Consider the following 13,730-nt stretch of genomic DNA (forward strand, 5'->3'; position numbering starts at 1 on the left):
CCTGCCCCATCCCCACCCCATCAAAGTGCCCACAACCGATGTGAGCGCCTTCTGCCCACGCAGCACTCTGCGACTCCACCATCCTGCAGGCAACAATGGCCCTCAAGGTGTATTTTCTTCTGAACCGCTTTCCAAAACTGCCTGGGAAAGAGCAAAATAGGTTTGGACGGGCACAGAGAGGACGGCAGGATGGCCCAACCACTTGACGGGAGGGCTAAGAAAATTATAGACCCAATTCCTGGAAAAATATTAGCAGAAATTATACAACAATGAATTGCTAAGTATCACAATGATAATTAGGTGATAAATACCCAGCGAACGCTGCCAAGAACAAGGTGCACAGACCAATCTAATTTTGTTCTTTGATAAGACAGCCAGCCTAGCAGAGAAGCAGGGAGCCGCGTGTGCGATATATCTTGAGTACAACCCTGGCCAGTGTCCCGCATGAGATCTTCACGAGCAACCAACCAAAGAAAAAATAGTCTAGATGAAGTCACGGCAAAATTAAGCACTGACCCAATGCTCCCGTGAGCACACCTGGAAACATTACACCTCTGGAACATGAAATGACCTGTTCAAATCTGTCCTGTAATGGCCAGTGCACAGTAAGGTTAATAAAAACCGCATTAAAAAATTCCTGGCTTGTGGCATTTTAATTCAAGCTATTTGAATTCCCTGACCTCTGTGCCTCCCCGCGTACAGCAGATTTTGTTCATTCTCCCCAGAAAAAGCCTGTTTTCGGAAGGATGGGTCTAATATGGCAGATGTTGCACACTTGAGAATTCAGGATTTAATTCCTACTGCTGCACGGCATTTGGTCTCCATTTATTTCAGATACCACACATTACTTTTTAAAAAATCTTTTGAAACACTTTTTTTTTTTTCCATTCTCAGGTTTAAATCCTGGATATCCAGCAAAACCATCAAAAGCACAATTCGAACTGGAGTTGCCCAACACCCAACTCTAACTCCCCATAAAGCTGCCCCTGGGATTCCTCCACAAAATTCTGCAGACGGACCCTGCGGATTTCGCTAATTAGGATGGGGAACAAGGCGACCCCTGCAGCACCCGACAATGAGCTGGAACTCCATCCACCATCGCGGCAGCCCGGGGCCAGGGGAAGCCTCACCGTCATTCCCATTTCCTCCATGGAGGAGATACAACCAAGACAGACAGGTAAAGGCCACCCTCCTGTTAGTAATGTCTGGTATTTTATTTTTAAAAAGCAAAACCTGAGGCCTCTTTGTTCTCTGAATTAAAGAGTTCAGAAACAAAATCCCTGGTGATTTTTACTTTTTCCTCACCCCGCTGTCTGACCACTTGCTATGAGGAGCCTCCGGCTCCTGAGGTGAGCCGGGGCCACCGAAACCCACTTGTAACTTCCATTTATTGCATTATCCATTTTATTACAGGAAAGCTATTAAGCAGCAGCATCCCCATCACTTCTGTTGTTGAAAGATCCCAGGGTTTTCTCTTGTATGCCTGAAGATTTCTGCTGAATCGCACGCTACAGCACCTATCTGCAGGGATGCTGGTACTTTTTATTTATTTGTTTACTGGATATAGCAAGAAGAAGGGTTTCAGAGCACACGCCGAACATGTCCATCGAGGTCTGCCCCGCTGTGAGCAGACATCCATACGGCAGCAGGAAGGCCACGGTCTTTTGTTCCAGCCATACCATGAGGTAATGCAGAGAGCAGTTTTTCTTAGCAAGGCAGTCATCCATCTTTGGGAAGCAGGAGGCATAAGATGAGCTCTGCGTTGACCCTCTCCTGACACTTAATGACAATATCTGGGGATACTACAACAGAAGACACTTGGCATGTACTACTCAGTCTCCCACGGCGAAGGGGCATGGAGAGTTATTTAAGCTGAGAGAGCTCATCCCTGGTTCAGACACACAAAAAGTTTCTCTGAGTTGCCCTTGGCCAAGGAAACAAGCCTTTCTTTCTTTTCAGAAATGCCTTTCTGCGATGGTATACAGCGAAGTGGTGAAGTGCCTGCTCCTGCCTTGCAATCCCTTCCATAGCCAAGGGTCCCAGGTGGTGTTGAACAACTCCGTGACCAAGCTTTGCTCACCAGGAAGATCAGCCCTGGAGGACCTGGAAGACTTGGCCATTGCAACACCACCCAAGACCATGTGTGCGTGCACGGAGGGAAAGTTTCTCACCTCTGAGATGCGAGCTGACAAGTTAAAAGGCTCTGGACAAGCAGCTGAAATGGTTTCAAGATCATGGTCTTAAGAAAGCTGATGTTTCTATGCCAGCTACTTTTTTTGCAATCCACTGAGGGTTGTTCAAACGACGGGCAAGCTGGGCTTGATGTGGTACCTCTTCAAATACTTAGGAACTGCAAGCATCTTGAATTATTCTCTGCATTTGCATTAAAAATAGTGATCATTTTGTACAGCACTGTAAGTATTTGCGTGTTTGGGGTGTTTTTTTTGTGTTTTTTTCTTTTTTTTTTTAATCCAAAACCACAGTGCACTGAGATCCATCATTTGTCTATTCCAGATTTTGATTCTCTTTTTGTATGGTTCTTTCATTGTGCCCAAGCATCCCATTCTTCCTTGCTTTTATGCCTTTAATTTTGCCTTGTAGAACTGCCTAAAAATCACTATTTAAAACTGAGCAGTCAACTCACACTTAATTCAATACCCTCTCCCTCTTCAAAGGGGAAAAAAAAAGATAATTGCACCAAAACTCATAAGAAAACACAAAACCATGAGAAACCTTTATGCTTCTTTTATAGATCCATCCAGGGGGAACAGCTATTTGCAAAACAATGAAGCATTTCCCGAAGAATATTTGCAACCTTGACAACTTGGAAACCAAGTCAGGCTGCCTTAATGAACAGCACCGCTGAAACCAAAGGCAACGTAAGAGAGTGGTGGTGGTGATGTTTTTCCCAGGTGCAAAGCAGTAATGGCCCGTGCTAGCAGTAACTTTGCTGCGCTACAACGTCCCCTTTCCTGATGCTTCTGCAAAGGTCTGAACCCTCAGCCGTGTCTCCGCAGCAGCCACTGCACCCTCACCCTGCTGTGCAGGACAGACCCAGAACTAAAACTAAATGCAAAAATATGCTCCAGCTCACAGGGCAGACTGAAAGTCAGGCTGTATTAAACCAGATCTGGCCCTACAGCAACTCCCTATCTGGACCAGGACGTGGTGCAGTTGGAGACGTGGCCTTAACTGCCCATGCCCGCGTGGGCTGGCTTCCATCCTTCTCGAACAGTAGCTCAAAGGTGGGCAGGATGAGACCTCCTTTCCACCTCCAAGCACGAGCCAGCCCTGAATCAACACGGACGATGGCATGCTTGCAGTGCCTAACGAACACTAATTATTCTACCAATCATTCTTCTGGCAAAGGATGCCTCCTACAAGAAGAGGACACAGTAGATCCAATACCTTCAACCCACGAAAGCAGGAGGTCATAATCATTAGCTGAGCCCTGTGTTACGGCAGTTACACTAGGAATATGGTTTTATGAAGCACGGCTTTGCCCTGTGCAGTGGAGACCATTTCATATACAAAGGCTGACATCTGGATGCTTTTTCTCTTTCTACTATAGCATTCCTGGAATCCTTTGTGGGAAGGAGGGAACAAGAAAAGGAAGTATGTCTGGTGTTCACTTAAAAACACCCCACAAAACCAGAATCTGCATTCATTTGCAAGTCGCTGTTTATGGTTTCTGCATTCCCTGAGGAGGTTTTTATCCCCCGTTGCCATGCTGGAGCACATTTTGCAGATTAAAGCAGCCTCCCCAGCAGTTAAGTTGTGCCCTGTGGAATCACAACCCTCTTCTCCTTGGACCTTACCCCATCTACTCCCATCACCAGTGCAGCTACAACTAGCCAGAGAACAACCGTTTGAACCAACTTCTTGCTGAGGAAATGAGGAGAGCCACAAACAGATGTAGAAAATGTGCTAAATTCCTTCTCCCAATCCCTCAAAACATCTCCAAAACCCTCATCAGTGTCGCTTTTCCATGGCAATTGGCAAGATACACTGAAACCTCAAGACCTGAGCACGGTACGATGTTGCGCCTCATCATACAAATCAAACCCAACAAAAGTTTGGTTTTCACCTTTGAAAATCTGTAACAGAAACAACCTCTGGAGATAGCCTGATATGTATACAACAGCCACATTGAACATCATTCAGTAAAATCTGAGGGTTTTTTTAAAAGTGGAAGTCTGGTAGAATAAATTACAGCAGGGGATCAATACTTTACCGAGAGGTTGATAGCCTTGTCTCGAAGGGCCTCCAAATGGGTTCCTGCTCCCAAATCCACTCCCGTCAATGGATCCATAAGACATTTTCTAGATAGCAACGGATGCAGGATTGTACTTTAAACCTAAGAGAACAGAGAAAAAGACATATAACACTGTTAAAAGTCAGTTAAATCCCACTACTCTAGGTGGAGGAGGGAAGGCAAATGAAAAACAAAAGGCCTATCTCCAAACTTCAGGATGCCCAACCACAAAACAAAACACAACACTAAAATCCAGGTTTCCTGGACTACAGATGATCTTGGGGGTGACCACGTCATTAGATCTCTCTCAACCTTACTTTCTCCAGTAATAAAGGGCGACAATTTATCTGTTTCAGCCATGTCAAGACTAATTCCTCGCTGTCCACAAAGTGCTTTGAGATCTGGAGATGGTAGGCATAGACTAGGCACTTGATCAAAACCAGGTAATGCTGTCTTCTGGAACATTATTGCTACAGAGCTGGTGAGGAGTCTATCCATCATACCACAGTCTCGATTAGCTCTCAAAAGAGACAGCTTGCTGCTGTATTGTAAGCTCCTGGACCTCTACTATAAATATTGGAGCCAGGGTTATTTTTCCTTGCTGGTTTAAAAAAAAAAAAAAAGAAAAAGAACAACAACAAAAAAAAAAGAAAGCAGAAGCAGCTACAGGGTCTAAGGTAGCAGCAGCAGACTGAAATCAGTACAGCACTGGCAGAGGAAGGCTTCTCCCCCTGTTCCACTTCACTGTCTGCAGGCCTCGTCTCACCGTGAGCCACAGACACCCTCGAGCAAATCATCGGGGTTCCACGACTTTAATATTAAATGTAGCCCAACACTAAGGCATGGAGGTGACAACAGCAAAGGAAGAAAACGGATAGATGTGCCACATCAGAAAGGGCATGATGCAGGGCCAAACCCAGCTGCTGCTTTCTTGTATCAAGGCTGGGAAAAGATGCCCCATACAGGGAAAATTGGGAGGAGGAAGGTAGGGGCTTACTCAACAAAAAAGGGCCCCTCATGCACTTCATTCTCATTTTTAATTTCAGAGTTTCAAAATTAAAAAATAAAAATAAAAAATAACAATACTGCTGAGGAGAGCCAGACAGAGGATCTATAGGACTAAGGGAAGTCACTTACCGTCCTGTCTTAATTGGGCAAGAAACCTGAAAGAGGATGAAAGTGCATTTGCCTTGAGAGAAGAAGGGGTGGGAGCTGGATGTACCAACCAGCTGAACATATTAAAAGAGCAGCAAATCCAGAGCGCAGCTTCCCACCCAGCCTCGGTGCACAGCATACACACATAATTGGCATCTGAGGGTGCAGGCACCTCTAGCACATAAATCCTCCAGTTCAGGAAAACAGCCTTCAGTCAGCAAATGAAGCAAACAAGAGCAAAAGTTAAAAGAAACCACCTGCGAGCCAAGGGTTAGCAAGACACTAAACGACACAGTAGCCAAGCGTGTCAAGAAGGTAAAGCCGCTGTGGTGGTTTTACCCAGCTGGGCAGCTGAGCTCCACCACAGCCACTCTCTCACTCCCCTTCCTCAAAGGGAAAGGGGGAGAAAATACGATGGGAAGGGCTCAAGGGTTGAGATAAGGACAGGGAGATCGCTCAACAACTATTGTGACAGGCTAAACAGACTGAGAATAGGGAGACTACTGACATTTATTGCCTATGACTAACAGGCTAGAGCAATGAGAAACTAAAAGCAAACTAAAAACACCTTCCCCCCTTTCCTTCCTCTTCCACCTCCTCCCCCTCAGCAGCGCAGGGGAACGGGGAATGGGGGTTGCGGTCAGTCCCTAATGCTTCGTCTCCACCGTTCCTTCATGGCGTGGGCTGCCCACAGGCAGCAGCTCTTCAACACCTGCTCCCACACGGCTCCGTCCCACGGGGTCCATCCCCCAGGAGCAAACTGCTCCAGCACGGGTCCCCCACGGGCGGCAGCTCCCCCCAGCCCCCCTGCTCCTGCGTGGGCTCCTCTCCACGGGCTGCAGCTCCGGCCCGGGGCCTGCTCCTGCGGGGGCTCTCCATGGGCCGCGGCCTCCTCCAGGCCACATCCACCTGCTCCACCGGGGGCTCCTCCACGGGCTGCAGCGTGGAGATCTGCTCCGTGTGGGACCCGTGGGCTGCAGGGGGACAGCCTGCTGCACCAGGGGCCTCTCCACAGGCCGCAGGGGAACTTCTGGCTTGGCTCTGGCCAGCAGCAGGTCCCTTTTGGAGCCGTCTGGAGCTGGCTCTGATCTGACATGGGGCAGCTGCAGGGCTCTGCTCACAGAGACCACACTTGCCACACAGCCCCCACCACCAAAACCTTGCCACATAAACCCGATACAGCCATATGCATTGTAGAAGTATAATCTATGATGCCTTGATGGAAATTCGTCACAACCACTGAACACTAAAAGGACCAGATGAAGATTCACTTGGGAAGTCTGCGATGGACTTGGGAACACATCCTGCCTCTCCCAGGTCTCTTGTCAGCCCACAGCTACAACAGTAACACAACCTTCATTGCAAAACGCAACCCAAGACCTAGCAAGACCCTTACTATCCACCTGGGGAAATAAGGACACATAGAAGACAGTTACAGGAACAGTTCTGGGCAGGGATAAGGTGTTATTTTCTTTTATTTCTCTCTCAGTGTGGCTACAGATTCAATGTGCAATAAGCAGGGAAGGGAAACAATCAAATGGTTGGAAAACTGCCTCTACACAGAGGATCATCCTGACCTACCCTTCCTTTTTACAGATGCACAAGGGGAAGCATACGGTGCCACAACTTCCCCAAGGTCACATACAACAAATGTGGAGCAAAAGTCTACATCGTGTTGTAAGATGACTTGATTACAACTGGGCAAGCGTTCTCTGGCAAACAGTGAATGTGTCTATTTTTTCCCCAACAGAGCGGCGTGAAAGGGGGAGAGGAGGAAGGCATTTACAGCACTCCAAATGTTTCATGTTGATTTTTCATTTTCAAAGCATGTTTCCATTTTAAAACTTTTTCTCCCTGAAAAGGGAGGAAAAAAAGAAAGAATTGAAAACAAAATATTTTGTTTTCATTTAACCAACCTTTTTAGAAGCAACCACCTCCCACCCCATCCTACTAAGCCATTGAAATATCCCTTATTCACACAGCTCCGGAAACACACTCCTACCCCATAGTAAAGTATTCACAGAAAAATTTGAGAGCAGATCTGTACACCTTCCCTTTGATCGGCAATAAAAGCATTTCCCTCCCCATCCCCATGGCACCTCCCAATTCTTTTGTCTACAGCTCCTCAGGGAGGCTTGTCCAACTTACTGTGACAGGCGGGTGACTTGCTGTGAAGGCAGTTCATGCAAATTGGAGCAAGCGTTGCCTAACATACTAGATACAGAAAAAAAGGGAAAAAATAAGAGATTTGATCACAGCTTTATCCCATAACCTACAATGGGAATGAAAGAACAACACCCAAGCCAGACCAAAAGATCATCCACCCCACCACAGGCATGTATGTGCTTTTTAATGACATGTAACTATTTCTTGCTGTCCATATCCTGTAGAAATCAGTCACTCAGTCAGTTTATCAGAAGGACGCAGGACCCCAAGGAATGGGTTGGTCTTTGTTTCATGGGCTGGGAAAGCTACTACCAGCAGGCAAACTTATTTAAGGAGTTCCTCTATGCTCTCCATTTAGCAGGACATTCAGGTGGCCAGCATTAGTAACAGCAGAAGACCGAAAAAATAAAAAAAAGGTGTGTGTGAAGATTGCAGCATGGAAGATAAGAAATAGACTACAGAGTACCATAAGCAACTTAGATGTTTCTTTAAAGTCAAGAGGCGCAAGACCAGATGATGCTGGATAGGTGAGCTCGAAAAAGCAAATGAGAAGATACAGTAACACGGAAATGGGACATGGTAATAAAGAAAAGGTAGGACAGAAAATAAATACTGAACTGCTTTTTCAGTAGCTCAGATCGATGTTTGCTACTGAACCATCCCCTCAGTACACAGATGGCTTGGGGTGGGTAGGAGAAGAAGGAGCTCTTCGTAAGTTGTAGCTTCCCAGTTTCATCCTGGAAGAAAAAAAAAAGCTGAGCTCTCCAGTTTTGCTCTTGGGTTTTCACATCTGTCATCAGGTGGACAAGTCTACAAATGTGTTCCTCGTGAGGCACCAAGTGTGTCCTTTAGCCTATCTTTGCCTGAGGAATGGCACAGTTGCCACAAAGCAGCATGTTTCTGTTTATTACTCAGCTCTGAAATACTGAAATCATGTAGTTTGGATAATAAGTACCTGGCATGAATGAATGCTGGAGGTGGTGAGAGCTGCAGCACTGCAGCTCGACCACCACTTTGATGATGAAGAAGTGCTTTTGGGGGGGCTTCAGCAGTGATTCTTGATGACAAAACCTCCATTTCTCGGTTACCAACTAGAGATATATTTTCTGAAGTTTTTAATCCAGATAAAATCCTTGTATCAAGCAGCCTGACTTTCTTCATAAAGAGAGCAGATCATTTCACACAAAACATCTTTACACATCACGCCCTACAGACTCTGGTCAGACCAGGTCACCTCTTACCAGAAGAGACTTTGAGGCTTCAGTTAATAAAGGATCTGCCCCGGCCACTCTTTCAAGAGCTGCATCTTCTCACCTCTTGAACTTTGCTGTTTGATCTCTCTGCTGCCTCTTAACCTTCCCTCAGATGAACTGAACAGATTGATCCCCTTTCATTTCTCGTTAGGTGACTTGTTTACCAGCACACACAAATCACAGCAAGAAAGGAGAATACTTAGTATTTGCTTGCTTTCCGTACAGTTGCCTCTGTTTCCCCGTCTGTAAAACGGACGGACAGATGCAGAGCCCTCCTTTTTGCAGGGTACCAGGATTAACCTGACTAACATCAAAGGTTTGGGTTTGTTGCTTTTTTTCTTTTTTCTTCTTTGATGCCATGAGACAAAAAGAAATATTTACAAACTGTGCTGTACTTCCAAAACTTCTCTAATGGTTTGTTCCCTGGACTTGACTCAGTCACTTACATCACAGACGTGCCACTTTTCACCTTCTGCAGCTTCTGTTTTGTTCACCTGGAAAAATGCCCCTCTCCTTTTTCTCAGAGCGCCTGAATTTATGAACGAGCTCTACTGCCGAAGCATTTTTTATAAATCAATGGTTTTAACACTGAATTGGTGTAATTGCACAAATCCCCAAGTGCTTACTGAGCCTCGTAACGTGACCGGTAGAGGTCAATCAGAATAGCTGTAGGGGATGACTTTCTTCTTTTTCAGGCTGTGGCTTTGAGGTAATTTATGCTCTTCTAGATCTTCTTTGATGCTTGTAATATTAACGTTGTGTTCTCAGGTGGCTTCGGGCAGGCAAGGCGAGGACACAGCACTCCGAAGCCGATGAAATGACTGGCAGGAGAGTGGTCCGGGATAATGCCCTACGTGCAGCAGGGCAGGGGAGGCAGCTCTCCAGGCAACGATACACATTTCCTTCCACTTTGCTTCCCAAGTAAGTTTTAATGCTGATGGAAGGCCCTTGGAGACTGAAGTCATCTCTGCCCCCATGCCCTGAGGAGCAAGCTGTCTAGCCCAGGTTGACACGGCACAAAATAAGGCAACAACATCATCCAAATAAAACCAAAAAAAAAAAAAAAAGCCAGGAATATATATATCTATAATCAGACCTTGTACAAATTGATTTGGCTTCCAGAAGCTTCTAGAGACACATATGTAGTACTTGACAGGCACAACGTCACTTATGACTGTAAACAACCCGATTCAATACACTGAAGCACGCTCCTGTCTACCCTCCTCCGGCTGAAGTGTACTACAGAGTGAAGCAAACGCCCACAGCCTTAAGGCTTTGTGGAGTAGGTGCAAAGTAAAAACAGCTCCAATTATCTAAGAAACAAGCTGCTTCTGCTCTTCTGGAAATTTGCTAAGAAACAATGAGAAAATTCCTCCCCCCCCCTCCCCCTATTTTTCTTTGTCAAAGCCTTATTTCAGGAAACCATCTGATTACTTTTAGACAGATCTGTTTTGTTCTTTTTTCTTCCCTGCGGTATAGCTGCCATCATACATGCCTCCAGAAGCACAGCAGTTTGTCTCAGGAATAGATCCTATCAGGACGGACTGTGAAGTCGGAGATAGCAGGATAAGATGGCCCTGGAGTTTTACGGAGATATATACCGAGCCACAGAGAAAGTCAGGCGGTTCACTGTGCTTCTAATTTGGATGACCCTAAGGGCTGTGGCTGGCCTCAGCGCATGTGATTAAACTGTGTTGTATCTCATTTTTCCACCAGCCCCATAGCACTACGCATAGCCAACATGAACCGTTTCTACCTAACCCCTTCTTTCATCAGTCAGTTACCTCCATTATGGGCAACAACTGCCCCCATCAGGTACACCAGACCCCTTCTTGTCCATCACAAGTCACCTCCATCCCCACCAAGCTCACGAAGGCGCAATGTGAGACCTCCTGTTGACGTTAGGGGACTTCAGATCCGATGGATCGTCACACAACATAAAGGAGAAGAAAATCATAAGCAACAGAGATGGGAAGGAATGAATGCCTGCAAATCATCTGTATTCATTTCGTGTCGCACAACTGCCTGTGCATCGCAGACAGGAAGAAGAGAGGCAAGGCAAGCAATCTGGAAGCCTGTGGTGCTTCTTTCAAGTCAGTCCCAGTTGCCACTTCAATACGCAGCCTTCTTCCACATCGACCCTACTGCATGTCTTCTCACAAAAGAATCGAAGACAGTCTTCAAATCTTGCTGAGAGGCAGCAGAGACAGGTTGGCCTTAGGCAAATGCCAAGAATAAGGACTAGAGGTATATTCTGTTCAACTGGGGAATCTCAGATTCATAGACCCCCCATTTCAGCTAAATAAACTTCTTGAGAGCAGAAGTAGCTGGTCAGGGCTGCGAGAGAAAGTCTTCCGTCAAAAGGATCACAAATGCCATGGAAAGATGGATGCCTTCCATCTTCAAAGCAAAAGGCAGTACACACTGAAACACTTTGGTTCCCAGGAGCAGCAGCAGAGTGTGATAAATGACAAAGAGACTGCACTAGCAAGGTGAAACCCTCAGGACCCAAATTTCTTTTCACCTGGAGAAACAATCAGGCCTCCATGATACGGAGGTATTTAGATCAAGAGAGAAGAAGGAAGACCGAAGATGTTTTGGAGTCTACTGCCACTGAGTCGTATGTAACGTTTTCTTCTGTTTATCTTCAGGCTAAATGGGAAGCACTGCTGAGATGACTTAGTGCCGGGTCATCGTTAGCTCAGTTTGATAGAGATGTGATGTCATCTCTCCTATTTTTTAAACTGACATTAAATAACAGTTAAACAACATATCTCCTGCAGGAGAACAAGATCTAGACAGTTCCCAACCCTGAAATTCTTCAGTACAAATGCTCTGAATGTGCCTGTTCTAATCTACCAAGGTTTTTATCTTCTTTTTTTTCCCTGTGTTGCCGCCTTCTATTTGCTGCTTTGTGCCATGTTGTCTACTTTTTGTGAACCTTGCATGCTAGACATCCATATGCTAGACAAACACAGAAGTATTACATATTTCAGTGAACAGCAAAATTAAATTTCCAGTCAGTTCAAAATCTAGGTTTCATCTGCCTTTTCAGCGGTTACAAAAGAGGAATATTGTTTACTTGCTGTATTAAAAAAAAAAAAAAAAAAAAAAAGGAAGGAGCAAAACAGAGAAGAGAGAAAGAGAGAACCGGTGTCTAGTTTGCTAAGCTGAAGTTAGAGCAAACTTATTAATTATAAAAGACAAACATGCATGAATGTACAAAGACTAAGTGCAATGCACTAGGTCAGCTTAACAAAATTAAAAACAGCATTTATAAATCAATATCGGATTTCAACAGACTAAGGGAAAAATACATCTGACAACCAGTTCTGAGTCCACAGGAACATCTTCACTGCCACACCTGCAATGCTTTAGGGGAAGAAGAGGTAGGATAAAATGGAATGCTTGAATTAATCAAGTAATAGACTCCTAAATCTGAGGATCCTGCTCGCCTAGAACACAACTTCACTTGTTTCCAATGTACCACTTCCCAAAGGAGAAACACTGCTATTCACTGCACGTGATAAGAATATACATCAGCATAAGAACTCATCTACATTTATGTTCATCAGTGGTTTTACTATAAACAAATCCTGCAGAAGGCTAAATGAGAAGCAGCATGGTCTAGCAGAAAGACACAGCACATGGTGGAAAACTCAAGAATCTACTTCTCCCTTTGGGAGCAGTTCATTGAGAAACAGTAAACAACTTGGTGTCTTCATTTCAGGCTTCCTACCAAAGCCATGGGAAATGGCAGCAGTCAGTTAAGCACAGCTTAACTCAAGTCAAAGGACAGATATAGAGAGGAGAGAATTAAAATATACCGCATTGGCCATATGATGGACAGCAGTCTCCGAAGCCTAATGTCGATGGGGATGAAGGATTTTCTTCGGAGCTATTCTGCTTGTTTGTGTTTAAGTGGGAACTGAAAGAAACCCACTGAGATACTGCACAGCTGTTTCCCAGTTTCTTTCCAGGGAGAAGCCAGAACTCAGGAAGGCAGAAATGAAACAAGCTCAGAAATCAAATGTCAGCAAACATGGGCAGCCCAGGTGAACCACCGACAGATGCTGAGCCTTGGCAGGAGCCGACAAGTGTGAGTTGGGGCATCCCCAGGACACCCTGGAAGCAAAGGCTACCCTTGACAAGCCAGAAAGAGGGAGCCACAGACCAACACAACAAAGGAGAGAAATAGAGGTATCTGCAAATATTTTGTGGATAAAAAGAGGAGAAAATAGTTCAGCACAATCCCAGGCAGTGACCAGCTTTAACATGCACTGTGTCAACTACTACATAACCATCACCGAAGCATCCCCCAGGTCCCCCAAGAAGACAAGGACTAATGATTTCAACCACAGGGGCCACATTTACTTGTGCATCTATGTAAAATACCTTACCAATACTGCATCCAAATGTGTACTTCCCCTCTTTATACAAAGAATCTTTTTCACAAATAGGTGAGGATGGCAGACTTGTACATACCACCAGCTTCTGCTGGCAAGAGTCCTTCTGTTATTTCTATTCCTTACTTTTCCCATTGCATTTCTACAGTTAGACCAACTAGGCATCTGCACATAAGACTACAGAAGACTTCCAAATGATGGCCACATTGTGAGATTAAATAAAACCAACTAGCAAAAATCCATGTGCTCCACTGATGAGAAAATGCAGAAGATCCTCAGGATTGCACAGAGACCTATGGCCATCTGTCAGAAACCACAGCCTGTTGTCAGCAATGTCTGTGAGCCAACTTTCCCATCAAATTGAAGTAAATTTGCTGAAAACTTTCCATTGTGCCAGTGCACACATTAAAAAATAATAAAATTAAAAAGCACGTTCAGTTTTTCAACTCATCCACATTCTCCAAGACCCTTCACTGATGGAGAACATGGCTGAAA

At 45.2% G+C, this 13,730-nt stretch overlaps 1 protein-coding gene across 10 annotated transcripts in view; it reads right to left on the reverse strand.

Annotated features, from left to right (window-relative positions):
- TSNARE1 (t-SNARE domain containing 1) overlaps positions 1–13,730 on the reverse strand; it is a 462,256-nt gene that overhangs the window by 357,147 nt on the left and 91,379 nt on the right. For 9 of the 10 annotated variants that reach the window (XM_080580846.1, XM_080580849.1, XM_080580847.1 and 6 more), the window contains one exon: positions 4,235–4,357. In XM_080580846.1, the coding sequence (XP_080436972.1) occupies positions 4,235–4,319 (85 nt within the window). In that variant the 5' untranslated portion in view covers positions 4,320–4,357. Of the gene's footprint in view, positions 1–4,234; positions 4,358–7,558; positions 7,600–13,730 lie in introns of those variants that run through there. The other variant, XM_080580850.1, reaches the window with a different exon arrangement.

This window comes from Anser brachyrhynchus (genome assembly GCF_964034855.1).
Source record: "Anser brachyrhynchus genome assembly, chromosome: 2".
In the NCBI taxonomy this organism is placed as follows: Eukaryota; Metazoa; Chordata; class Aves; order Anseriformes; family Anatidae; genus Anser; species Anser brachyrhynchus.